At 42.7% G+C, this 27479-nt stretch overlaps 1 protein-coding gene across 7 annotated transcripts in view; it reads left to right on the top strand.

Moving 5' to 3' along the window:
• Positions 1 to 27479, top strand: part of RAP1GAP2 (RAP1 GTPase activating protein 2) — a 253052-nt gene that overhangs the window by 208697 nt on the left and 16876 nt on the right. For all 7 annotated transcript variants that reach the window (XM_048824054.2, XM_048824056.2, XM_075120918.1 and 4 more), the window contains 10 exons: positions 2506 to 2609; positions 3192 to 3270; positions 4754 to 4807; positions 9130 to 9213; positions 11527 to 11627; positions 12953 to 13082; positions 14184 to 14339; positions 19356 to 19427; positions 20999 to 21085; positions 21917 to 22051. In XM_048824054.2, coding sequence (XP_048680011.2) covers positions 2506 to 2609; positions 3192 to 3270; positions 4754 to 4807; positions 9130 to 9213; positions 11527 to 11627; positions 12953 to 13082; positions 14184 to 14339; positions 19356 to 19427; positions 20999 to 21085; positions 21917 to 22051 — 1002 coding nt within the window. The remainder of the gene's footprint in view (positions 1 to 2505; positions 2610 to 3191; positions 3271 to 4753; positions 4808 to 9129; positions 9214 to 11526; positions 11628 to 12952; positions 13083 to 14183; positions 14340 to 19355; positions 19428 to 20998; positions 21086 to 21916; positions 22052 to 27479) is intronic.

Consider the following 27479-nt stretch of genomic DNA (forward strand, 5'->3'; position numbering starts at 1 on the left):
CTGTTTAATGTGGCACTCTGTCCCCCTCTAATGGTGGCTAGGCAAATTAGAGATTGATGAGCCTGCTGTCAGGTTAGCTAAGAGAGGAAGGTCTTTTAGCTCAGGCAATAGAGGCTCACACATTAAGATCCACAGATCGTAGTTCCCCAGCAGAGTCAGGCAGAGAGAAAACAGGATGGACCATGGGAAACCGAGGAGCGGGTTAACTTAGAATTGTGTGCCTTCTCCCACACACATAACAAAGGACCGGGGTTGTGAGTTTGAATCCCATCATTTCAGTAAAGGTGCTATTCGCACAAGTGCTGGGAAGGGTCTCAAGACTTTTCTGGTCCCAGTCACCCAGCCTGGATCAGTGTTCTAAAGCGTGAGACCTCTGTCGCTAAACTCGGAAACCGTTTTCCATCGGAAAAAGCCGTTTCCACTCCACCAAAACTTTTTGCTCCGTTATATAGATTTCGACAAAATTTGGTTTGAAAAAAGAACGTGGAAAACCTGTTTTGAAAATGTCAGAACATCTTGTTTCAATGGTTTTGGAACAGAACGTTTTGATTTTTTTTTTTTGTTTTGAAGTGCCTTTTCATTTCAAAAGGTACTTTATTGTATATGTTAAAAAATGGTCAAATTCCTAACAAACCATTTCAAATGGAATTGTTTGAGTCACTCCATGTGACAATTTTTTCAGAATTTCATTTTGCAAAAAAAATTTCAAAATCTTGGCTTTTTGTCCCAATTTTGGATTTTTTTTCCCAAATCTAAGAATTTTTGATGGGAGAGAAAATCCATTTCCCAACCAAATCTACATGTCACTTCCCTTAAGTTATTACAGACCCCTTCTCCATTTTAATCTAGTAATTCCCTTCTTGTGGACAATGTGAAAACAGTGAGATTTTAGGAGTGGTTTTGAATAGGGATAATGAAGGGTTGGAAATCCAATATACTATTCAGTACTCCTGATACTCTTTAGGCATTAGTGAGACTTATTACTGGTCCCTGATATTCATACAGTTGCTTTTTACAGTATTGTCATCAAGCATCTCTTCATGATATTGAGTTAAAAAAATTAGTGATGTGTCTAAGTCACAAGCATTTGGGCTGAGATCTAAGCTTCCCCAATTTTTTTGGTGGGGCTGGATGCTATCTGGATCTGGCCCATGTGTTCAGACATTCACAAGCTCAAACGTGAGATAAATTATTATTTGGTTCACCTTTGACCCTTCCATTGACTGGCTCAGAGTCAGAGTTCCTTAGATTCATAAATATTAAGGTCAGAAGGGACCATTATGATCATCTAGTCTGACCTCCTGCACAACGCAGGCCACAGAATCTCACCCACCCACTCCTGCGAAAAATCTCTCACCTATGTCTGAGCTATTGAAGTCCTCAAATCGTGGTTTAAAGACTTTAAGGAGCAGAGAATCCTCCACCAAGTGACCTGTGCCCCATGCTACAGAGGAAGACGAAAAACCTCCAGAGCCTCCTCCAGTCTGCCCTGGAGGAAAATTCCTTCCCGACCCCAAATATGGCGATCAGCTAAACCCTGAGCATATGGGCAAGATTCAGCAGCCAGATACCCAGGAAAGAATTCTCTGTAGTAATTCAGATCCCACCCCAGCTAACATCCCATCGTAGGCCATTGGGCCTATTTACCATGAATATTTAAAGATCAATTAATTGCCAAAATCATGTTATCCCATCATACCATCTCCTCCATAAACTTATCGAGTCTAATCTTAAAGCCAGATAGGTCTTTTGCCCCCACTGCTTCCCTTGGAAGGCTATTCCAAAACTTCACTCTTCTGATGGTTAGAAACCTTTGTCTAATTTCAAGTCTAAACTTCCCAATGATCAGTTTATATCCATTTGTTCTTGTGTCCACATTGGTACTGAGCTTAAAGAATTCCTCTCAGGCATGCTGAAGGCAGGACAAGAAGTAATTGACTTAATCTGCAACCAGGGAGATTTAGGTTAGACATTAGGAACTTTCTAACTATCAGGATAATTAAGTACCGGAATGGGATTCCACAACTTCCCTTGAAGCCTCATTACTGGAGGTTTTGAAGAACAGAATAGACAAACACCTGTCTGGGATGGCCTAGGTATATTTGGTCCTGCCTCAGCTCAGGGGGATGGATTAGATGACCTCTTGAGGTCCCTTCCAACCCTATATTTCTATAATTCTATTCTGTTGTCTCATCCTGAGGGAAAAATTCTTATTTACTTTTGCCAATCAAAATATTGGTCCCTGTGAACAAACGAAGGACAAAGTAATAAAGACTACAGGCTGAAAAATAAATAAACCCTTTCAGGTTCCCAAAGGACCGAGACATGGAGCGTTTGTGAGTGAGGTGTTGGAGAATTTCTTAAGACAGTAATGAGTCATCCTCAATTTTCTCTTGACACAGGGACCAGTGTCTAAGAAGCATTCTAGGTAGCGGGGATGTAGGTTGTTGCCAGTAGATAAGACTGCCTTATCACATCACATTAACACATCTCTTCTATTTTTAGGATCATTTAAATTTTTATTGTACAGCCAGCAGCCTAGGAAATCTGATCCTTTCTATTAAGTGTGAAGAGGCAGATGGTACTGAATATTTAAGGATTATACTCAGGTATGAAGTGCCCTCCCTTCTCCCCCCAAGGTTAAACAAAAAAATCACTATTTAAATATCCTTTATCTGTTTTTTCACCCTAATGGATGTAGATGAACTTGCTACTCCTAGATTTAACACATGTCCCACATGAGGATATGAAATGGGTTGGGGTATTATTTTACTTTCTCTGGATTTGGAATACTGTATCTTGAGATTGCTCTCGGAGTGAACATTAGACTTTGATCTATAGCCAAGCCCAGTGAAACTGAACATAAAAATCTCTGTGAGGATATTGGATAATATCAATCATATTTAGCACCATCCGTTCTGTAAACTGATGAGACCCGGTGTCTGAATTATCTTCTTCGTCCCTCACCAAAATATGAATATTTTAACATAACAGAGCTGCAAGGGCAATAAAAGAAATTCTAGCCACACACTGGAAATGCAGCAGGGTATCATTTCCAAACATCTGGAAGAGATTCCTGCTGTGGCTTCACTGTACATTACCAGTCCCAGTTAGTATGCATGAAGCTCTGGAGGCATGTCTATTATCGTAACTTATTTCATGTTCTCTGTTCTTCTCTTTTCCTTTCTCAGGTCCAAACTGAAAACATTACATGAAAGGATCCCCCTGGCAGGACTTAGCAAGTTTCCTAGTATCCCACAGATTGCAAAGGTGAACTGTCTATATTGCCTGGAGAGAACTGCTTTACGAGACGTGGATGCTCTAGGTGCACCATGGAAAGCTTTTCAAATGCAAATACTGTGCTGCTTTAACATTTTGGGTGCAGGAGGTAGAGTTCTCAGACAGTCAATGTAGAGAACAATATCCAGGTTTTAGGGCTCTGTTCCTGCTTCTGTTGTGTATTTGCTGCGTGACTTTGGGCAAGTCACTTACCTGCTTTGTGTCTCAATTTCCACATCTGTAAAATGGGGATTATATAATGTGTAACTCTCAGGCGTGGTGAGTCATAGTCATGTTAACGATTTTAAAGATCTTGGAGACCTTTGGTGGAATAGTGGTATTCGAGTGGATGGTGTTGGTTATTCTTACTACTGTATGTTACATGTGAGCACAGCCATGATCTACTGCTGCCAGAGAGGAGAGAAGGAATTAGGAGAGAGAGGGATGTAAATGGTCAAGCCATAAAGAAAATGAAGGTTTCTGCTATTATTTTGTGTGTTGGCCTGATAGAACAAGGGGCAGCAAATACACATGTTCTCTCTCAGTCATAAACAAAATGCTATTCTAGTTTGCCTGCACTATGGTCTCTGTATCCTTCTCTGCAGGGAGCAATGTGTTGTGATAATGCAGCTTTATTTTGGCTCCTACTTCAGCAAAGCAAAAACTTTGCTAAGCAGATATTTGGCAAATTTTGCCCTTTATTCTGTTCACACGTTATCTGAGAACAGATTGTGATTTTTACCAACTTGTTTGTATGCCTGTGTGAACAAATTTCAGGCTTGCAAACTGCTTGCTGCCAGCAGTCAGTCTTCATGAGTTTAATATTTGAGCTGTGTGATTGATTGCCTTTCTCATGTGGTATTTTTTTCTGTTTCCTGATTGGATGACTTAAGCTATACAAACCACTGCAAATAACAAATTTTGCTTTGCCACGGGCCCGTGATCATTTTCGTGAACAAATGTGCGCCTGCATGCACCTTTGTGAAATGAGAAGAGAGCTGTAAAGGCGGTTTGGAGCAAAAGGCTATATATGTGCCACTTAAATGTCAATGAATCATTATTCGCTTAGGTCTGTTTTGTGCAAACCCTTTAATGTGAGAAGTCAACTCCTATGAATAGTCTTCACCTGTAAAATTCTGAAACTACCATGCCATCGCTGATCGGATTAGAATGAGAGATGGAGCTGTGAAGACAACGCATGCAATTTAGAGCCAAATTAGGCTCATTATATTAAGTTAGCAGCCTTGACTTTGTGTACATCTTCCCTCAGTGGCAATTCAGTGGAATGCTGGGGGTGAGGTCTCCTATGCAGATTGGAGAGGGCAATTCTGCCTATATGCTGGAGGAATCGAGTTCTTGCCGGGCGTTGTATTTGTCCCCTCCCCGCTACACACACACACGGTAAAAAGAAGCCAAGTGCTTTTATAAACACTGTCCTCCTGCCTCATGCTGATTTTGTTTTTCTTTGTGGTAGGCTTTCTGTGACGATGCCTCCGGACTGAAGTTTAACCCAGTCCTGTACCCCAAGGTGAGGACAAAGACTATAAAATACTCTGGCGCAGGGATGCTATATCTGAAGGGGCTGGTTTACAAAACTGCTTGTGTCATTATGTGCCTAATTTGTGCATTCATTTACATATGCAAAATAAGTATGTGGCAACACAATTGGCTCGTTAGCTGCCTAGCTAATAGTAAAGCGAGGAAGTAACATTTGGGGTGGGACCCTTGAGACGTGCAGGCAAGCATATTTTTATTAACGACTGATGGAGTAAGGGGAGACTGTGATTTTATTAACGACTGATGGAGTAAGGGGAGACTGTGATTTTATTAACGACTGATGGAGTAAGGGGAGACTGTGATTCAGGAATTCTAGTAAGTCACTGGACTTTGTTTCCCGGCCTCAGTCCCCGGACCTGGGGTAAGGTCACAAACATTTAATACGCCTGTCACATGAGTGGGGTCTGTATGCACTGACACCAACGGGTACTTTTCTAGGGGGCACAGAACTGAACACGGTCTTTTCGTAGCTGTGTCTCTTTAAGGAAGTTTCTGGCTGAACCACATGCAGATGCAGTTCCTAATATACTATTTTTTTAATTAGATGAGTTGGGATATGAATGTGGAAATCCTCACAATAGGTAGAATGTCGTAGCAAGTCGAGCCCGGGCACCGTATGCCAATGGATTAATTTAACTTAAAACAATATTAACCCTTCTTCAAGATGATGGGCTTGACAGCCTCTTTATGGGTTACATTCCCACCTCTGTGCTGCATGTAGAACTGGCATGGTTTGGGGTTTCAGTAGAAGCGCCAGATTCAGATCACATCCCTTGAAAAGTTCACGAAGGCAATGTCTACACTGCAATATAAGCCCGAGTTAGTAGAACTCAAGTTAGCAAACACTGGGTTTTTTAACATAGGGCTTAAGCATCTGCACGCATTTGTAACCCCAGGTTAGGAATGGTTGAACCCTAGGTCCCAGCCTGGGGCTCCAGCATCTACACTGCATTATGAGGACCGACGTCCAACCACCCAGATCCCAGACTTCCTAGCGCCTTCCCAAAATGTGGCCACTCTAGCCCTTTGTTTGTGGTGCAATGTGGGAAAACTTGACGGTCGGCAAACTTGACTGTCCAGAGGACAAAGAAAGTCAGCCTCTGGGATTGTGGAATACTTCTGGAAGACTTGCAGAGCATGAGTCCAGTGGGTCTATGTCTACATTGCAAAACAATAGGACTTGAACCCTAAGTCCCAGCTTGACTCAGGCTCAGACACTCCACCCCCATGGGATTGTGGGACCTTGGGTCCAAGCCCTGGCTTAGTACGATTTGTGTGTAGATAGAAGGGGGGTTAGGCTTGAGCCTGAGTTCAAACCTTGGGTTTACATTGCAGTGTAGACATACCCTAAGGATTTTACAAAGCTTTTGTGCTAATCTGGGCTCAGATTTGAGCAAACCTGGGGCCAGTTCGTGGTGTTGTATCCAAATCATATGGAACTAGTAGGTTTCACATGGTATCAGTGGGAAACTTGGTGAGTCTCACTTCGAGATTTTTGGGTCTGTTTGAAACCAAACTTAAAGGTAAAACTCTGTATCTGAAGCCCACATGGGTTAAAACTACAGAAAATGTTTATTTGAACTGTTTTGAAGCAAAACCCCTTGAGAGTTGCCCCTTTCTAATGATGATGTTGCAGCCCTATAGATCTGCACCTCTCTGGTGATGACATTGATTTAGGGTTAAATTCTGGCATTTAATGGTGAGAATGAGGTTGCCCACAAAAAATTGCAGTGACAATATACGCTTAGAGAGTCATTAAATTCTTGTCACAAGCTTCAAGTCAGATTTATGCCTGTGCGCGAGAGGTGGTGTGACCCCTAAAACTACTTAACCATTATAAAAATGCATAGGCAGGTAGTTCGTTCTATTTTGGGGTAGAATATCTTATTCGGGTGGTTCATGCAGAGCTGTCAGCATAGTGTGTGAGCCAGGAGACACTTATGAGTTCTAAGTTCACACCCACTTTAGCCCAAAAGAATTCTCTGTGCTGCTGAGAGCTCTCTCAACACTCTCTATAATTTTTCAATTAGTAATTTGGCCCCTTTGAGCTTCAGTGACACAGTCATGATTGCAGGACACTTGAAGAAGCACAAAGGTTATATTTCAGAGTGTGTTTTAATGAGGCGGCCTATTTTTCATCTCATTTTTTAAAAAAAAAAGAGAATAAAACGAGACAAAACAAAACAAACCATAGTTGCCAGGAACTGTGCCTCTCCTGTAACAATAAACCTCTCCTCGGTAGGAGGCAGACTTGAAGGAGCGATGTATTTGCAAGCCCCATGCAGGGGAGAAAAAAAGGATGTTGCTTCTTTTACAGCCATATTAGTTAGAACATTCACGAAACAAACTGGAGGGGCTCAACTCAGGCTGTGATTCTCCAGTGACTGTGAAATGCCCCTCCTTCCCTGTGAAGAACAGCAATGGCAGTCATTTGACATGGCTGAGGTTTTAAAAGGAGTCCAAGGGAGTTAGGCACTAAACTCCCATTTGATTTTGGACACTTAACTCTCTTGGGTCTTTGGGAAATCTCAGCCTCTAGGCAGGAGCTCCACATTAATGCCATTTTTAAAAGCGGCAATGAAGCGTGTGGGGGAAGATACGTCTATAACCTCACTTGGGTCATTGGCAGCGTATGAACTGGAGACTGTTAATGCTGAAAGTTTGAGTCGCTATTGATTAAACTAAAGGAATAATTCTATTAGCAGATAGCTGAAGTCGGCTCTTCTCCTTTTATGTGGATCAACCATTAGAGGGGGACAAAGACACACACTGTACTACTGTGGGGGCACATGGACGGGGCTAACAGGCAGATATATGTGTGGCTGCCCTGTGTCCAGGTTTTGAATATTTGAGCTGGTTTAGTTGGTATAAAATATGAATAAATGGCCTGTACCATACAGGTTTGAGCCAGCCTAGCTCCATGGAGCTGTGACAATTTATACCTGCTGAGGACCTGCCTCCGGACGTGGGGCGGAACAAAATGTCTCTTCGGAAGAGATCTTGCAACTGGATTCCATTTGTGTTTCCCTGTCACTACTCAGGCAGTTGTGCTGCCATAGAAACCTCTTACTGGGTAGTTAAAAGCATATTCTTCATTTTTGAAGTATCTTGTATGTTGGAGACCGAGTATGTTAGAAGGCATTTTCACCATCTTTTTGGTGTAAACCAAGGTCAAAATTATTTTATTCTTGCTTTGTTGTTGTTTGGAAGTTGAGAACGTCCATTGCACAGTTCACTAAGAGGAATGTCTTTGATGAGTGCTCTCCTATTAATGCTATTCATTTAAAAAAACATGCAAACCTTTAAAAAAACCCAAAGGTGCTCCATATGCTGCCACTTAGGAGGAACCTCTAATTCACCCAATAGTAGAGCGCCAAAATCTCCCATCCAAACAGCCCCGAACTTTTGGGAAGTTAAAATCCAGATTCATTGGAAGAAGGTGGCTTCTCAGCACCTTCCATGATCAGACTTTATGGGCCAAATCTTCTGCTGGTGTAAGTAGTGTATTGAAATTCAGGTGGATTTACTCCAGCTGGGACTGGCCTGAGGACAAATGTGAAGCTGGTCACTAAAAACTTGAGGGTGCTCTTGAAAATTTGGGCCCTTACATTCTATGGAAGTGTCAGTTCAGTTTTTCCCACTGCTCTGGAATTTTTTTGGCCAAAAAATGCAGATTCTGGGTGCATTTTGCAAATTTCTGTCAAATTCACTGGATTATTTCCATCAACCACTGCCCAGGCAAATTCTGAGAATACAGAAATGTTTTGTTTTGCTGTTTTCGAAATGAAATGTTTTGATTTTTCCATTTGCAATGACTTTATGCTTTCAAATTTTATTTCAGTTTTGTTGAAAAAAAAATTAAAGCGTGCAGATGAAGCGATTCATTTTGTTTCCGGCTGAACAAAAGCATTTGATCCGTACCAAAACAAAACGGTTTGCCAAAAAAATTGAAGAAAAATTTTGTTCTGGTTTTACCCAAGACATTTGGGTTTTAAATTTTTTTTAAGCCAGTCAATCAAAAAATTAATTATTTGCGCAGCTCGAATGACCTCTAATCTGTTTGGCCCTGACTCTCCCCGGTACTGAGCCACAAACAAGAGCGGCGCTACCTAAATGACCAATAAGAATTTAGAGGTGTGTAGACATGGCAGACTTATTTATCCTGCCAATGGGACGTTACCATTCCAGTCTAAGTTGTGCTTCTCCTTAATGCCATTTTTTATCTATGCAACATTTTAGACTCCGGTTCTACAAATTACTGAATTAAATAATTCAAATGGTGTTTTATTCCAGGCATCCCAGATGATAGTGTCTTACGATGAGCATGAGGTTAATAACACATTTAAATTTGGTGTGATTTATCAAGAGTTTAAACAGGTAAGCAACCCCCGTTGTATTGTCATTAAGTATATTCTAGAAAGTAGCTAGGGGGTGTGGTTTTTAAATGCTGTGCAGCCAAACCTTTAGCTGAAGTCAATGGGGACTGACTGTGCTCGGCACCTCTAAACGCTTGTAATTATGTTGTATTGTTTTCATTCGAATAATATGTTTCTTATTACTTGCACATTTTCCTTGCTCGTTCATAAATGATATGGTTCAAAAATAAATGAATATGTAAATCAACCCCCAAGCTAAATTAATTTGAAAATGCATTTTAGTGGCCATGTGTTTTTTAGTCAGACGTATGTTTAGACAGCCAAACAGTTCTATTTTTGTTGGAACACTTAGACTATGGAGATGTGTGTTCACTGAAAATGCTTCCATTAATCTAGGTGCTTAGCATGTGCAATACAGACCGAGATGAATCTTCTCATTTAGCAGATATTATTCTGACAGGCATTTGAATTATATTTCATCGTATTGTGTGTTGAATAACTAATGCAAAGATCATAATTACAGTCCCTTTCTTATGAAATATACCAAAGGGGAGATGATTGAGACTCCAATGTTCCAATAGCATATAGAAGACCAAATTAAGAATCAGGGCCCCATTCTAGTAGTCACTCTATAGACAAGTAACAAAGAAGTAAGGCTCAGATCCTCAAATGTATGTAGGCACCTAACTCCCATTGATTTTAATGGGAGTTAAGCACCTAAACCTTTGAGGATCTGGCCTTAGTTCCTGCACCAGGGAGCATATGCTTGAGGTGTCAGAGAGGATGTGACTGGTGGACAAACAGACAAATGGGAAGGAGGGAGCGTGAGGTAACAAAAAGGAAGAGTTTAGCAGAAAAAGTAAAGTCTTGTCTTGCTGCTTGCCTAGCTAATGCCGGAAGGGTATCACAACAGAGATAGGTTTGAAGGCATCACAGCAGAGGTAGGTTTTGAGGAGGGTGATACAGTAGCTTTTGGAATTGTGCTTTCCTAAAATCCCCCTGCAGTTGCAACCAAACACGGTGGACTTCTCACTTTCTGACCCGTGCAGCGTTAATACTTCAGTGTGGGAACAAACAACTGTCATGGCCCCCCTGCAAAGGGGATTGCATTTCAGTGCTGGGAAAAGTGATTCCTGCACTTGAAGGATGAGGGGCAGTATAAATGTTAGATTGTCCATTAGAAACTTCAGCCAAACTTCAGCAGACTTCACCCCCAGGTCAGATGTTTCTAATCATACCATGGTCTGTTCCTCTGCCTGATACTTCTGTACTACGTGACTCCAGCCAAGTGGCTTTCACCATGCTGTGGAAGTAGAGCATGCATAGAAAAACAGCAGCATAGTTGATTCAGGTTAATTTCTGAAGACAGGCAAGCCTGCTTTTTTGGGGATTCCTTTATAAAGTGGAAGATGAATCAGTGTCCATAGGCTTCCATCAGTGCTGACTGGTTGAGCCAATACGATGTGCGGGCAAATTCATTTTTCTGACTGCCACAAATAGGAGAGCAACAAAGAAAAGTGACTTTTCCATTGTTTCCTGACCTGTGCGTTCACGTATCTGTCTGTTATTGCCACGTGGTTAGTTTTTATTTAAGAGGTTTGTTTTTTGAGAGAGAACTTTTTCAAAAACTGGTTGGAACTGGGAGATTTGTCAGAGCCGATCCTTTCTTGCAAACAGGTTTCGTTTTGATGAATTGAGTTTTTCTGAGGAAAAAATGTTGTGTTGGAAATTTCCCGACAAACTCTAGTTCTGAGGAAAAATACCCAAAGAAATAGAGGCAAAAAAGAGCTCTCATAAGCAGTATAGCTATCGCCTTATGACATCTCCCCACAACCAGCCCAGTTCTCAGAGTCCCATGCATTCATTTCTTTCATTGTCCCTCTTAACAGAGTAATTTCTTCCAGCTCCCGAAGGCTGATACCTGTGGCAGCTTCTCTGCTCAGAGAGAGTATTAACTCTCCCCATACCGTGTCCAGTAGGCACAGCCTACATACCCCACCACAGTATGCTCATGTAAGTTACTTTGCTAGGTGGAGATTGTGCTCCCTGAGCCTGATTCTGATCTGGGTTTACACCAGAGTTACTCCATTGACTGCAGTGGAGTTACCCCTGATTTATGTTGATGAAAGTAATATCAGAATCAGGCCCATCCTGAGTAACAAAGGCCTGACATCTGGGAGTGCTGGTGTCTCAACCTTTATTACACCATCCATCTCTGGTTTTAATGTGTCTTTAAACTTTCAGTTTGGTCCCTGCATCCTTAGAGTGAAAACTAGCCTGAGTTTTTTACTTTACTTGTTGATGTATTTTGCAGACTTTAGAGGAAGAGTTGTTTGGGAATAATGAAGAGAGCTCTGCTTTCAAGAACTTCTTGAGTTTGCTAGGGGAAACCATAACACTCCAGGATTTCAAAGGGTGAGGAAAATAAAGGAAACTGTTTTCTAAATAAATGTAACAAAAGACCCCTTAAGGTGTAAACTCATCCAGTAGCTTAGGAACAGAAGTCACTTCATTGCTGGACTGTGTTGTACAAACCAGAAACAAATGCAACTGTGGCTATTCTTTCAAAACCTGGGGAGCTACTCAAGGGGTCAGAAGGGCAAACAAAAAAAGAGCAGCAAATTTGTTTTCCTTTGTTTTAAAACATCTAGTTTCGTTTCAGGCATATATGAAACTAACCCCTTATGGAGAACACACCCAGCATGGTCTCGTGTATTTATCTTAAGTGTGTTGCAAACCTAGAATGAATTTGCAGAACTTGTACGAAGCATATCTGATCATGGTATCAGATGATCATCCCTGTCCTTTTGCTCTGCGCCATCATTGCGAAAGGGATGTGAAACTGGCTTCACTTGTAAGGAAGACTCTCCAGGTAGTATAAATCTGACATAGCAAGTCACATGCCACTGGCCCGCAGTACCTGTCATAGGGCATGTCTGGGGAAGAGGGCCTAGTTGGAACACCTCTGCTATCATAATGGCCCCGTGTGTCTAATGGTAGCTGGGTGCACATTAGAGCAGCCCTGAGACTACTCAAGAGGTCAAACCTTCTCCAATAGACTCCTGTTTCCTTCAACAGGAGTTTTGCATGCATAAAGATTGCAGGATCATGCCTCAATGGCTATTCCTAGCGGGTAGATGTCCACATCACACTACCAGAATTGGAATAAATTATCAGCCTTGTTGGCTGTCTCTGCAAGGAAGCTAAAGACTGAGTAGCCCATGGAGACTGAACCCAACCAAACTTCCACTAATTTTTACTACTAGCTTTGTCCTTTTTTTTCTTTTAAGTTTCTGAAACATTCTGATAATTTGTCTTCCCCTTCTGCTTTCACACAGTTTGGGGCTTCCAGGTTTGGCCTGAGACTAGGGCTGGAAATGATTAAATACCCAAAGAAAGGCTGTTTTGTAGGCTTGAAAATTTCAGATAATTTGGGTAAAGATCTGGTGTCAAATGCTTCTCTGAGCTCCAAACCACTGAAAATTAAGCTAACATATATCCTGAGCTCCAGATTACTAATAATTATACTTGCTAAATATATACCAGCTAATTATTTATAACAACAATAACTAACTATATGTGGATACATGAGTTAGTTGTCTATCTCACTAACTAGCAAATTATATATGCATACAGGAGATAGTTGTCTGTATCATTAAATAATTTAACAAGCTATAGCCTTGGGTCAATGTTCTGTTAGTATTTATTCAGTTCTTTCCAACATTTTCTTTTATTTCTAGTTTTCGAGGGGGTCTGGATGTAATGCATGGTCAGACTGGCACCAAGTCTGTGTACACTGTGTTCAGGGACAGAGAGATTATGTTTCATGTCTCCACAAAGTTGCCTTTTACTGAAGGAGATGCACAACAGGTAAGAGAGAGAGCTAACCTTGCTTTAGAGAGAAACGTTTAAACAGAAAGGAAAAGCTAAATATTAGAACCGAAGATGAGTTTGGAATTATTAAATGGACATTGTGTATCTGTAATGAATGAAAAACTGTACTTTCATTTCCAGTAGGCACCTTTTACGTTTGTATGTGCTACCTAGAACAATTTAAACAGTGTGGTTTTATAGTCCCTAAATTCAAGCCCTTTGAGACTGGTATGGTTAAGGAAGTTAAGGCTTTGTCTACATACCGAGCTGTACCCCTTTAACTATGTTCTAGTTAAAATGGCACAAACCCACTAGTGTGGCTGAAGTTATACTGGTATAAAGGGGCCATATAACAGTATAGCTTATTCCTGAACAGGAAGGGGAATAAGTTATATTGGTATAGGCACCTTTATACAAGTATATCTGTGCCCACATTAGGGGTTGTACCAGTATAATTATTTTGGTAAACCATCATGCCCCCTAACTGATATAGTTAAACTGGTACAATGTGGGTAGATCAGGCCTAAGTGATTTTCCTTTAATATTGAGCAACAGAGATTTAACAAGTGTTGATTTTAATCTACAAATCCCTGCATGTTTTTGACCTAATGTAATTAGCGATGTCACAACTGTCAGTCTTGGGTGCCTAAAGTTTGATACCTAAATCTATAGTTAGGCACTGAAATAGCCTCATTTTCATTGGTGTTGGGAGCAGTGGAGGCTGAGTTTCAAATCAGGCTACTTATTTAGGGGCCTAAATATGATTTAGGGAATTAAATGAATAGATTTTAAGGCCAGAGGGGATGATTATGAACATCTAGTCTGACCTTCTGCATAATAAAGGCTATAGAACCTCACCCAGTAATTTCTATATTTAGCCCATAACTTCTATTTGAGCAATAGCCTCTGAGAAAGATATTCAGTCTTGATTTAAAGACTTCAGGTGACTGAGAACCCACTCTGTCATTAGGTCTAGCTTCGGGCACCCAAGTTTGAAAATTTTGGTCTAAGCAATTGCTCGTGCAAAGTGGATATTTGTTTTCAGGAGACATGTGAATGCCTAATTTTAACTATCGAACATTTGCGCTTTCCACTCAGCTCCAGAGAAAGAGACACATTGGTAACGATATAGTGGCAATTATATTTCAAGAAGAAAACACTCCATTTGTCCCAGACATGATTGCTTCAAATTTCCTGCATGCATACATTGTTGTGCAAGTGGAGAGCCCTGAAACAGACAATGAATCCTACAAGGTAAGAGGATTCTGAAAGTTAAACTGCTGAATTTTGGTTCTGCGAGTCCACCTGAGATCTGACAATGGATGTGCAGTTGTCACCCTTAAAAACTTACCAGTTTTAACTTGGATAAATAGATTAGGGCCCCAATGCTGCAAAGACTGTTGAGTGTTTAATTTTATGTACTGTGATTAAGATGACTCACAATACATAAAGCTAACTATGAATGTAAATCTTTGAATCTTGCTATGGGCCCGATCAAAAACCCACTGAAGTCAATGGGAGTATACAGTATCCCCTACTACTTCTTTTATTGACTATAGGAAATATCTTGTATACTGTCAATACTAAGGAAAAGCACTTACTTAATTTAAAGCATATGGAAATTAAGTACATGCTTAAAGTTTAAGCACTTGCTTACTTTCCTCTACCTGAAAAGAGACAGCCATGACAATCAACAATTAATCCTTGCTGCAATAAAGTCATGATTCATTTGAGATATGTCAGTCTGGCATATGCCTCAGATTTATGGACAATAAATAAGTAGTTCACAAACTATTTACCTTTTTGTGGGCTGTTTACGTATATTTCATATTTGTGTTTATACTGTGTATACACATAAATAGTTGACATAAGAATGGCCATACTGGGTCAGACGAAAGGTCCGTCTAGCCCAGTGTCTTGTCTACCAACAGTGGCCAGTGCCAGGTGCCCCAGAGGGAGTGAAGAGAACAGGAGATCAAGTGATCCATCCCCTGTCGTCTAGTCTCAGCTTCTGGCAAACAGAGGCTTGGGACACCATCCCTGCCCATCCTGGCTAATAGCCATTTATGGACCTATCCTCCATGAATGTATCTAGTTCTTTTTTGAACCCTGTTATAGTCTTGACCTTCGCAACATCATATGGCAAGGAGTTCCACATGTTGACTGTGCACTGTGTGAAAAAATACTTCCTTTGGTTTGTTTTAAACCTGCTGCCTATTAATTTCATTTGGTAGCCCCTAGTTCCTGTGATGTGAGAAGGAGTAAATAACAGTAAATTCCTTATTTACTTTCTCCACCCCAGTCATGATTTTATAGACCTCTATCATATTCCCCCTTAGTTGTCTCTTTTCCAAGCTGAAAAGTTCCAGTCTTATTAACCTCTCCTTATACGGCAGCCATTCCACACCCTTAATCATTTTTGTTGCCCTTTTCTGAACCTTTTCCAATTCCAATACATCTTTTTTTAGCGATCAGGTGACCACATCTTCATGCAGTATGCAAGATGTGGGCGTATCATGGATTTATATAGAGGCAATATGATATTTTCTGTCTTCTTATCTATCCCTTTCTTAATGGTTCCCAACATTCTGGTTGCTTTTTTGACTGCCACTGCACATTGAGTGGATGTTTTCAGAGAACTGTCTGCAATGGCAAGGATCCCCCTTGTCTACATGCTTGTTGACTCCCTCAAAGAATTCTAGTAGATTGGTAAGGCATGATTTCCCTTCACAAAAACCATGTTGACTCTTCCCCAACAAATTATGTTCACAAGTTAAGGTACAAAAATATTATATATAACCATTATTATATATTTAAATGTATACAAAAATGTCTAGTACATAAGTGTTTTAACACTAATAGTATACTAATTCTAAGTGGAAGATATTAACTTAGTATGCTATTTAATATTTTAATTTGCAGTAGAACATTTTATAGCCTTCTGTACACAGTGCTCAAATGTACACAGAATAAAAATGTGTGTGTATATATATTTTCTCTGATAACTATTAAGAGAGAATGTAAGGTATCGTTTTTAAAATTGAAAATACATTACTTGAAGCCGTGAACAAAAATAGAACTCATATGAAAACTAATTAAAAGCTACATACAATTAACCATAAAATTAATGTATTTAATGCAGGAATAAATGATTAGCATTGGGAATGGGTATATCTCTAAAGCAAGCGCTGTGATCTAGAGTAACCTTTGCTTAAGCCTTTTGGTAAACTCATGGGCAGTGAGTTCTATGGGCCTGTGGTGCCTGGATACCAGGAATATTCCTGTCCCAGGGGCCCAGCTCCAGCAAAGTTTCCCACCTCCCCCGCCCCACACACACTCCCCCCGCGCTTCCCCTGGCCCGCTCCCCAGTGATTTAAAACAGCCTGGGGGCTCCCGTCACCACCCAGCAGCGCAGTGGGGCTGAGCGGCTTCCTGCGCGCTTGTTCCATGAGGCTGCCGGCAGGTCCTTGCAGCCCGTGTGAGGGGGGTTGTGCCCCTGCTCGCTGCCCCTGCTCACTGTCCCTGCCCCAAATGCCCCTGCGGCCAATGGGAAGCTGCAGGGGCGGTGCCTGGAGACAGCAGCATGAGGAGACCCCCCCGGCCTGCCCCGCCTAGGAGCTGCTGCTGGCGGGGGTGCCTCAGGTAAGCATCGGACCTACCCCCATCCACTTCCAGAGCCTGCACCCACACCCCCTCCGCAAACACATCCTTTTGGCCCCCAAATTTCCTCCTGCACCCTGCACCCCCTCCCAGAGCCTGCACCCCATACCCCCTCCTGCAGCCCACACCCCCTCCCCCTAACTCCTTCGTGCACTCCCACCCTCCCCTGCACTTTTGTCCCCAGACTCCCTCCCAGAGCCTGCACCCCTGCCAAGAGTCTGCACCCAGCATCCAAACTCGTTCCCAGAGCCTGCACTCCAGACCCCCTCCCCCACCCAAACTCCCTCCCAGAGCCCGACTTCTCACCCCTTCTGTACCCAAATTCCCTCCCAGAGCCTGTACCCTGCACCCCAATCCCCTGCCCCAGCCCAGAGCCTGCACCTCAGACCCCGTCCCCCACCAAACTCCCTCCCAGAGCCTGACCACTCTCACTCCTGCACCCAAACTCCCTCTCAGAGCCTGCATCCCCACCCCCTCGTGTACCCCACTCGCCTGAACCCCAGATCCCCTCCCCCACCCAAACTCCCTCCCAGAGCCTTAGGTGGGGAGTTTACGGGTGGGTTCTGGGTGTTCTGGGCACCACCAAAATTTCTACAAACCTGCCGCCCCTGGGTAAACTTTCGTGCTTGTGAAGGTGATATGACTGGTACGGTTACAATGGAACCTGTGAGTTTTCCATTCAGAGAACAAGAAACATGCAACAAGATTATTACAAAGACATGGCCCATTGCTGGAATTGTGCTGAGACACGGTAGGTCTAGAAAGAGTCCTGAGCCTGTAGCTAGAATGTTTCATGGAGTCTCTTCCAGAGAAACCCTGGATGGTGTTGGTAGGCCACAGAGGCTGTGTTAGACAATCTGGGAGCTAGAGAGTCAGAACAAACCACAGGATCTATTTATGTCTGGCAGCCTCATTAAAGAATTCACTTTATATTCCTCACAACTAGTTTTGTCGCTTCATACCTCTCAAATACAGAGGGATTTCAGTACCTCTGTTAGGACCTTTCCATTGACTTCACTGAGCTTCAGAGTGGATCCTTGCGGAGAACTGTGTTAGAACTGCTCACGATGGGAACTGCTCAAAAAAGAACCCTGCCATTGCAGCCCTGGTATTTGCTGTGGTGTGGAAGTCAGACGAAATGAGTACAAGTCCCCCCAGTTTTGGCAGTCGATGTCCAGTACTGTTGTGGCCCAACCCTTTCATGCCGGTGAACTTACAGGTGAACCCACCCTGCCTGAGAGTGTAAATGATTCACTTTTCATGTCTTCCTAGCCTTCAGGCTCTTAACGGAAGTGTCTAACTGTTACAACAACTTCTGCATAGCAAGCAATATAGTTTCATCCCATCCCACCCCACCCCACCCGCTAGGGACTGTCAGTTCCTTTCATTTTCTGCACACGCATCCAAATTGTGATCAAAAGGTCAAAAGGACACTTGCCGTGTGCACTTAGCTGCATGTTCCTGCACGCTTCTCTCTTTACGCTTCTTGGCTAAGCAGATGATTTTCTTTGGCTTTTAACATTGAAGAGTTAAATATATTAGAACTGAAAGGGACATTTTGCAACAGAAGCCAGCCACGCAAATTAAATCATCCGAATGGAAACATAATTTCACAACATTAGGCTCTAGCAGGCTATTCTGCCTCAGTGACTGCAGGTCTGGAAGTAGCAAAGCAGGATTTATTATAGTCTTACTTTCTTTTTTCCCCATTTCCAAAGAGCCCCTTCCAATTTGATGGCAAATCTGCCCTGAAATTTACTAGCATCCATCTTTATGTCCTGTTTAACTCTTCTAACGACCTGGCTGCGTGCCAGAGCTCTGCAGACATCAGTAGCCGGCGAGAGAATTAAAGGGGCAGGTGGTCTATTGACCAAGCAATGTCAACTTACTTGTCAGATGAAGAGCTAAAATTATCAGCCAGCTTGATACATTAGCCTGTTCACACATTTTGAGGGTACAGTGTGTGTTGCTTGTGACCGGGAGCAGACTAGAATCTCACATAGCCCTCTACGTGTGTTGATTTAGGGCAGGGGTACACTAGCAGAGCAGGTGTTAACATTGCGTACCACCGAGACAGGGTTATTATCAATTCTTTATTGTTTGCACTGTGATCACACCGACAGGCCCCAGTCAGGGATCAGGACCTCATTTGTGCTGGACTCTGTCCAGGTCTCCGAAGAGTTTACACCCAAAGAATAGGTGATTATGACAAATAGAAGGGGGGTAGGCACAAGGCATCAGTGAGATGACTGTGATTAGTGTAATAAGGCAGTGGGACCTAGGGGACTCAGGAATTAGACCCAGGTCTCCTAGCGATGCCACTGGCCTAAACACTCTGTTCTATCCAGTGAGTCTTCAGTACAAGTGGAATTCAGTCTCAGAATGGGGATTTGACCTCTGCTTCTTTGTAAGAGGAGTTTATTACTGGTTTCAGAGTAACAGCCGTGTTAGTCTGTATTCGCAAAAAGAAAAGGAGTACTTGTGGCACCTTAGAGACTAACCAATTTATTTGAGCATAAGCTTTCGTGAGCTACAGCTCACTTCATTGGATGCATACAGTATGTGCGCTCGGGTAACTCATATATTCTTGCTTTCTTTTGGTTCTAATAGGTGTCGGTCACTGCCCGGGAAGATGTCCCTTCGTTTGGTCCTTCTCTGCCAAGCCCACCAGTATTTCAAAAAGTAAGAAATGGAAAGCACAACGAAGTAGGTTTTTAAAAAAACAATATCTACCCAAATTGTCTCAGAACGCACTGTTTATTATGTAAAATATAGTAGGATTGAGATCAGAGCTAGAGTAAAACTATAGGGCCAGATCCTCAGCTGGTATAGATCAATCAGTGAGCGAAATGATGCTGAGTTATACTAGCTGATTTGGCTGATACAGGTGCTGGATCTAGGCAATTCAGTGGAACAGTGAATTATTAACCTTTGACCTCTAAGGATCTGGGCAAAATCCTGAGTTGCAAATGAAAATTATTTGGTGGGAGGTTCTCAATGTAGTACAAGCCAACACATAATTTGGCACAATTCTCTGTACAAAAGATGCCAAGGAGCAGAATTCTGCAGCTGTTGGAGGGTTAGGATGGAAGGAAGTGCATTGGCAGAGCTGTTTGGAGCAGCTTGAACCGGGGCCTGCCCATGCTCTAGTCATTGCTATTTAGCCTTCATTGTCATGAGACATGAACTCACCCACAAATATTGTTATAAAGAAAAACAAATTAATTTAGATGTACTGTATGTTTAATTTCCTAATTAAATATGATCTATAATGTATTCCACACTATAGCAGTATCTCTGTGTACGTAAAACCAGACACATATTTAAAATATTTTTTTTACATAAGCATATCCTATATTTAAGGAAACTCTTAATATAAAGGCTGTGTGTGTGTGTGTGTGTGTGTGTGTGTAACTAAATTGACAGTGAAATTAGTCTCTGTGTAGAAGATCAGCACAAGGCTTGGGATCCATTTAAGCCTTCAAAATAGGGGTTAAATTGGATTTAATTGCATGTATGGACCTTGTACTGACCCCCTGCACAGTGGTGAATTTCCCTCCAGTTGCACATACTTTTGAAAATAAAATGAATGCTTATGTTTAGTCAAGAGGTGATGCACTTTGCACTCTTCCCTCTGAGCCTTGAATGAACTAATGCCCAGCATACTATTAATAATGCCTAGCTCTTATATATCATTTTTCATCAGTATATCTCAAAGCGCTTTACAAAGTAGATCAGTATCATTGTCCCAGTTTCCAGATGGGAAAACTGAGGCACAAAGAGAGAAAAAGTGATTTGCTCAAGATCACTCAGGAAACCAGTTGCAGAGCCAGGACTAGAATCCTTGTCTCCTGAGGTCTAACCCAGTGCTCTGTCCACTAGGCCACACTGCAGTGCTGAAGGTGTTTTCTTTCAGATGAGACCAAGGTGTTCTGATCCTTCCACTTGAACTCCCTAAAGAAATTGTGGCTGTTCCTTTAAGAGGGTGATTATTATTAGATACCTCCTCCCCGCTTTGTCTTCACCCATGCTGGAAGGAATGCTCATTTGGTTAGGTCTCTGATCAAATACAGGAAAAAAAAGTAAAGCAGGATGGACCTTTGCAATGGATTTGTAACATGTCACTAATGCTGAAGTGTCCAGGATGTGACGTGTTGAGATGTATTTGCTGGCATGGAGGATTATGGATGGTTTAGCTAAGAGTATTTAAATGGTTTTGATTTACCAACCTTGCTTCACTTCTCCCTTTCTAGAACACAGAGTTCAGGGAGTTCCTGCTTACCAAACTCATCAATGCTGAAAATGCTTGCTGCAAATCTGACAAGTTTGCAAAGCTGGAGGTAAGGAGAGTAAATATTTTCTCTCTCTCTTTCTCCTGCCTCTTTCCCAATCTCTCCCACACCACTGTCCTCTCTTTTGGGCCAGTCACAAAGACAGAGTAAGGCTAGAAGCAACTGGTGTATGAATGGAGGAAGTTCTTACCTATTCATCTTCCTCAGCTGCCATGTCCCCAGTGCAATTTCTAGGTCAAAATTTTCCTTCGGGAAGTAGAACCTCATCCCTCACCAAGTACCTCCTTAATTAAGGGAAATTTTGAAAGTGACCTCTGCATAGGTGCAAACCACTGGTGTGGGGGATGATGGGATCATGTCCCCCCCAACTTTTTACCTTCTATGTGGTACAAGTCTCACACGTTCACAACCTGTCTCCCCTCCCCACATCTTTTTTATATGGCCGAGTGTGTGTCCCTCAGTTCTCCGTTGCCATGACATAATGCAGTGTGGGCCCCAATTTGGACCACGTTGTCTGGGTGACAATAGAAGCTGGTCCTGCATCCTCTATCAGGAAGGCAGAGGGGTTACATGCTGTGCTACTGTATTAATGTCTATGAATGTCCTCCAGAATCTATTTGACCTAGACTTTATTATTGAGCTGGATCTGCACATCAAGGCAGTCAATGGAAGAGCCACTGTATTTTGCTGTCTAGGCAATTTGTAGTCACATTCTCATGCTGTTGCAATAAGAGGCTGATTGCCTGAATGTCCTGGACTGAGAAGATTGTTTCGATCCCACGGAGCCATTGTTGCACCCATGTTACCTTGTTCCTCTGCACCAAGAGGCTGTCAGACCAATTCACACACCACGAACTATGTCCCTTTTTATTCTTTCAGGACCGGACACGAGCTGCATTGCTGGACAATCTCCATGATGAGCTCCATACACACACACAGGCAATGTTAGGGCTGGGGCCAGAGGAAGATAAGCTTGAGAATGGAGGTCATGGAGGTTTCTTGGAATCATTTAAGGTAAAGAAAATCCTCTTACCTATGGCTGTAGATAGGACGGGCTATGGCCCAGTGAGCCTCAGAGTAACGAAAGATCAGGGAACCCAAGCTGATCCCAAGAGTGGCTTTTGGGAAAAGGGGTTTGCCTTCAAAGCAAGACCTGGGGATCAGGTAGAAGAGCTTTTTGCAAAAGGTCCCAATCCAGCCAAGTACTTTTAGAACATGCTTAACTTAAAACACATGAATTAACTCAATGGAAGTCAATGGGAATGCTCACATGCTTAAAATTAAGCACACGCTTAAGTGTTTTGCTGGATCAGGGCCTGTATCAAGGAATCCCTCCTCCAGAGCATTTGATAATTCCTTCACCTGCCACTGTCCATTACTGTTCACGCTCTCTTGAAATCATGCCGGTAGCACTCAGGGCGAGCGCTCAGACCTCTGTGACAAATACCCCTTGTGGGCTTACCAGCTGCAAGAGATGTCTCGTAGGCTGCTCCCCAACCTTCAGGACTGCTTTTGTCAGCAGATGCTTTCACCACATTGCCATATGCTGCTGGGCTGTGTCTCTGCTCAGACGCTAGTCATTGTGCTGAGAGAGGAGACGCTTCCTAAGATGATGCTTCTGAGCTGGTGAAGTAAACGGGTGGCCTGACAACAGGACTAACAGGTGGTGGTTGCTGTTTTTAATATAGGAAACAAGATGAGAGATGGGTATATTTGGAGATGAGAGTAGGAAAGGGGCTTCAGATACCCTGGCGACGAGTCTGGTATAAATGCCTAAGGGGAGAACGGGGGAAGGAGAAAATGCAAAAGTCTAAAGAAAAGCGAGGGAAGAGAATACAGTGACCCCTCAAGGGATTCATTGCCTGGCAGAGCTGGATTCCTAACCATGGTGGAACAGAAATGTACTCAGCGCTTTGGGGAAGTCCCTAAAGAAAGGAGGCTGTCTAAAAAGAGTGATAACTCTTGGACAAGCTCCACAGTGAAAGAAAAGAAAGCGTGGCAGGAAGTCTTTGTATGTTTAAATATGAAGCCAGGCGTCACCGGTACAGCTACACCTGTAAACTCTTCCGGCAAAACACTGCAAGTGTGGACGCGGCTCATGCTGGCAAACCTGTGCTTTTGTTGATAGCGTTTATTCCAGCCTCCCCGAGTAAATAAGAGTCTAACTAGGGGTAAATAGAGTCTAAACTAGGGGTTTTTGCCAGCACAGCTATATCTGTCAGGGATCACGTCTCATCACACCCCTGGCTGACATACTATGCCAGTGAAGGTGTAGACCTGGCCAGAGTCCAGAAGATAGAAGAACAACAACTGCATTGTGACACTGTTCACAAGCAGTAAAACACAACATTAGAAGCACTACAGAATAAGATAGTGTCATAGTTCCAAGACAACTGCACCTGTATTCCCCCTCGAAGGCACCCGCTCTAGGTTCCCGGCTCTTCAGACACCCACATTTCCCTCCCTCCTGACTGGGGTTTTTCCAGGCTTCACAGTTACCTGCCTGCCTGCATTGTGATAGCCTCGGACTTCCTAAAAGGCCAGCATCTCTGCTTCCTCTCCAGAGGTTATGAACAGCGTTAATTGCCAACAGTTTTGAGTTCCCACACAGCTCTTTCTAAGCAAGCGCATTTGTTCTTAAGATAAAAGCATTACAGAGAAAACATATTAACAATAATAAAAGAACCTACATGCATGCTATATAGCTTACCCCAGCTCCATCTTCAAGCTCTGGCAGGTGTCAGTCCTTCCAACCCTTCTGCAAGGTTTGGGGCTGTCCCTTGGACAGCAGGTCTTGTCTGTTTGATGGATCAGAAAGAAGGTCCTAAATCAGGTTAAACTCAGGCTGTTTATCCAAAAATCCTTTCTTTGTTAGTTGGTCTAGCTGTGTCTCTATGTGCCGGTCTTGCCATCACTGTGGCACAGAGAATGCAGGCAGGCCTGGGTGGGGAGAGTATTGTATTTGTAGCAGAAAGCTGCCAAGCGGGTACCCAAAGCAAGTGGAGGCTGCCAAATGGCCGAGTCAGTAGGTCACACAGTTGACAATCTGATTCCAGCCACTGGCTGGGTTGTTCTAATAAAACACAGAGAGTCTCTCTCCAGCCCCCAGCACATGTCCTGTGGGATATCTGGAAGCTGGATGTTTTCCTGGTTGCTGTTCAGAAACATATGGCTTGCTGAACAGGGCTGATATCCCGGAACTTTTATTCATCTCCCTCGTTGCTATGGCTCATTTCCTGAAGGCCACAACCCTGTTTCTAGCAGCTTCTGAGGGAGAGGAAAAGAAGAGAGGAAGATGAAAGCGAAACCATATGTAGGTGCTCTCAGGCTAGTCTGTGATTTTCAAGCTCTTCAAACAGCTTTCACTGCCTGAGGTTTTAGACTTTTAGGTGTGTTTCTTCAACCTGTTTATACTCGAAATTTTTTTGTTGGTATGGCAAAGTAAGCAATAATGGCTACCAGAGACTACGGAATTATTGCATGTGACAGTGGTCCTTCCAGCTCACCCCTTTAAAATTTTCAGGTTAAGAAATTTGGGCCTAATTTTAATCTCAGTTGTGCTGTTTTTACACTTGTGTAACTCTTTCGACTACAGTGGAGCTATGCCTGATTTACACGAGTGCAAAGCAGATTTCATGTACCCAGCATACATGAGCAGTAGAATCACACCAGATGTAAAAATGATATAAAGCGGGGTCGTAATCAGGCTAACAGACATGTCGGTGTCTCATGTTGGGCACCCAGAACGCTTCACAGAGCAATCACACTATATCTGATCTTTGTCCTCCTTCTCAAAGGAAACCTGCACAACACCTACAAAAGACGAGCCTGGGAGCCTAAATTCATAACTTTGCTAGACACTAAAAATCACAGACTGAATAGAGACATTGGATTTATGGCTTATTGCAACAATCTATAACCCACTAACCTCCCTCCTTTCCCCAGTGCTTTTTTCCCTCTCCTCTCCTCCCTATGACTAGAGAGGTGTTAATGGACCACTTCACCTTGAATGGTCCCTTGAAATATGTGTTAACTATTTATACTAAACAATCTGTTCCACCTTGTATTTAGCTGTGACACGCTGAATACCTTTTTCAGACCTGAAGAAGAGCTCTCTGTAAGCTTGAAACTCAGCAGCAGAAGTGGGTTCTATTAAAAATATTATCTCATCCACCTTGTCACCCAGAAATTAAGACGCACGAAATTAATGGACAGTTTTGAAACTTTTGGCCTCAACCACTCTGGGTGCTGGATTCTGATTTCACACCAATTTTACGCTGGCATAACTCCACCGAAGTTGTTGCTGAAATCAGAATTAGACTGGGTCTTATTTTCCCCATCCGTAATAATACTTCCTTGCCTATCTCCTACGTGTAGATGAGGTTTCATCAGATAATCATTGTACTGTGTTTAGAAGATGTGAAGAGCTGTACAAGTGCTAAACCTTATTACTCATGCAGAATACTGTAAGTCAAAAACGCTGAGCAACCCTTTAATCCTGTTATCTGCCTCCTGCACAGATCATGTCCATTAGATTCACTCTCCAAAACAAAATCAGCAATACTTTACTGTAGACCTCCTAAAAGTTATTCAGAACATCACTAAAACCACACATTCGTTAGACATATCTATTTCAAGAGATTTTGAGATATTCATGTTACATGAGATTTTTGCCTATAAGAAAGTGGACTTTATTGCTCTTTTGGCATTTCAGGGTCTCCCAGTGCATGTGATGAATTCAGCTGCCAGAATAACTTTGCGTTTGCCTTGTTACCTTTGGACAGCACTGCTGATCTGCCTGATAGCTTATTTCCTTCACAGTGTGTTTCCAGTGTAAATATAAAATGAGAGGAGAAATGGTAAATAAAGTGGTTTGGGGGAGAAGGGAGGGTGGAAAGAAATTACACGTGTTCATTTCTATTTGCCTCCTATCCCAGGCCTGCTTTCCGGCTGCTCAGCAGGTGCTGCAGTGACCTCTGTTTGGGGGCTTCAGTGATTTGGTGTCTGAGTGCTTTTAGCCCCTCCCCACAAAGCCAATGTCCTCTGCTTCCTTGCTAAAGCAAATTAATCCTTTCCCATACGCCCCAGAATTTCAAACAATTCCCAATTTCAGCTCTTCATGGCCAGGCGGTGTAGCTGAGGTATAAAGGAGCTTGGACCCAAATCCGGAAAAGCATTTACGTGGCTAACTCCTATTGAAATCCATGGGAGTTAGGCGTATTCAGGTGATTTCAATGGAAGTTAGGCACCTAAAAGTCTTTGGTGTGTCCCTCTTCCTGAGTCTCCAGGCTTTGGGTCCATGTAGAGAAGCAGCCACTCCCACCGCAACAGTTCACATCACTCACCACCCCCAGGAGCTACTCCTTACCTTGGCTCTCCTGCCAGCCTGCCTTTCAGGCTGCTTTTCCCGGCCCTGTCTCAGGCACCTTTCCTAGCTCCCTCTCACCTCTGAACCCAGTGCAGGTCCTTTCTAGAGGCTGCTCACCTTCTCGCTCGGGAGCCCACCGACAGCCTGCTGTTCTCTCCAGCTCCGACTTCACCCTGGTTGGCTTTCATGTTCTTGTCCATGCCCAGCAGGCCCTGGTGTGGGCTAAGGAGCAGAGAGGAAGCCAGGCACAGGACAGAGCTGGAACTGGAACCTTGCTTGAAGACCCAGATCACTGTGGGACACCTTCCGTTTCAGTACAAGCCAAGCAGCACAAATGCAAGTTCGGACATGGGGATCTGTCCTGTTAGAATTAAAGTCGCAAGTGTGAAAAATGCACCAGGCAGAAGTCGGATTTTAAAGTGTAACATGTTTATTTCGAGGAGTTGTGGGTTATAAATATTCATTATTAGCTGAGATAAAGTGGACTCATTTTCAACCTGATGTACAGAGAATTAAGCATGGTAATCTATCACCAATTCACAGAAGAATAGGCCATGTCAATAGATTTTTTTTTTCCCCAGCCCCAGTCCTGCAGAGTATTAATCACATGCTTAACTTTATTTAAAGCGAGTCATCCCACAGAAGTCAGCGGGATTATTCACAAAGCTAAGTTTGTGTGTGTGTGAGTCTTTGCAAGGTCCAGGCCATAATATTTATGACCCCTAAATAAATGCCAGGAAGAAATGCTAATATTTTGTTGACAGGGAGAGCCAATACAATACATGAATTGAGAAAGCACATTATCTGAATGTACAGTACCTGGAGAACATTTGTAATGGATAGTAAAGATACTGGTCAGTTACAAGAATTAACTTTATTTTCAAGTATTGTTAATATATACATACATCAGTCATAATAAACCAAACATTATGGATTTATGTTTTGTCTTGATTTTGATTACAGGAAGTGAGGGGTACTGGGTTAAACTGTCTTGGCAATTTACCATCATAGTCATTTCTTTAGGCTGAGCTGACACCTACTGGTTTAAAAAACAAAGTCACATCAGCCAGTTTT

The sequence above is a fragment of the Caretta caretta genome, chromosome 17 (genome assembly GCF_965140235.1).
Source record: "Caretta caretta isolate rCarCar2 chromosome 17, rCarCar1.hap1, whole genome shotgun sequence".
NCBI lineage: Eukaryota > Metazoa > Chordata > Testudines > Cheloniidae > Caretta > Caretta caretta.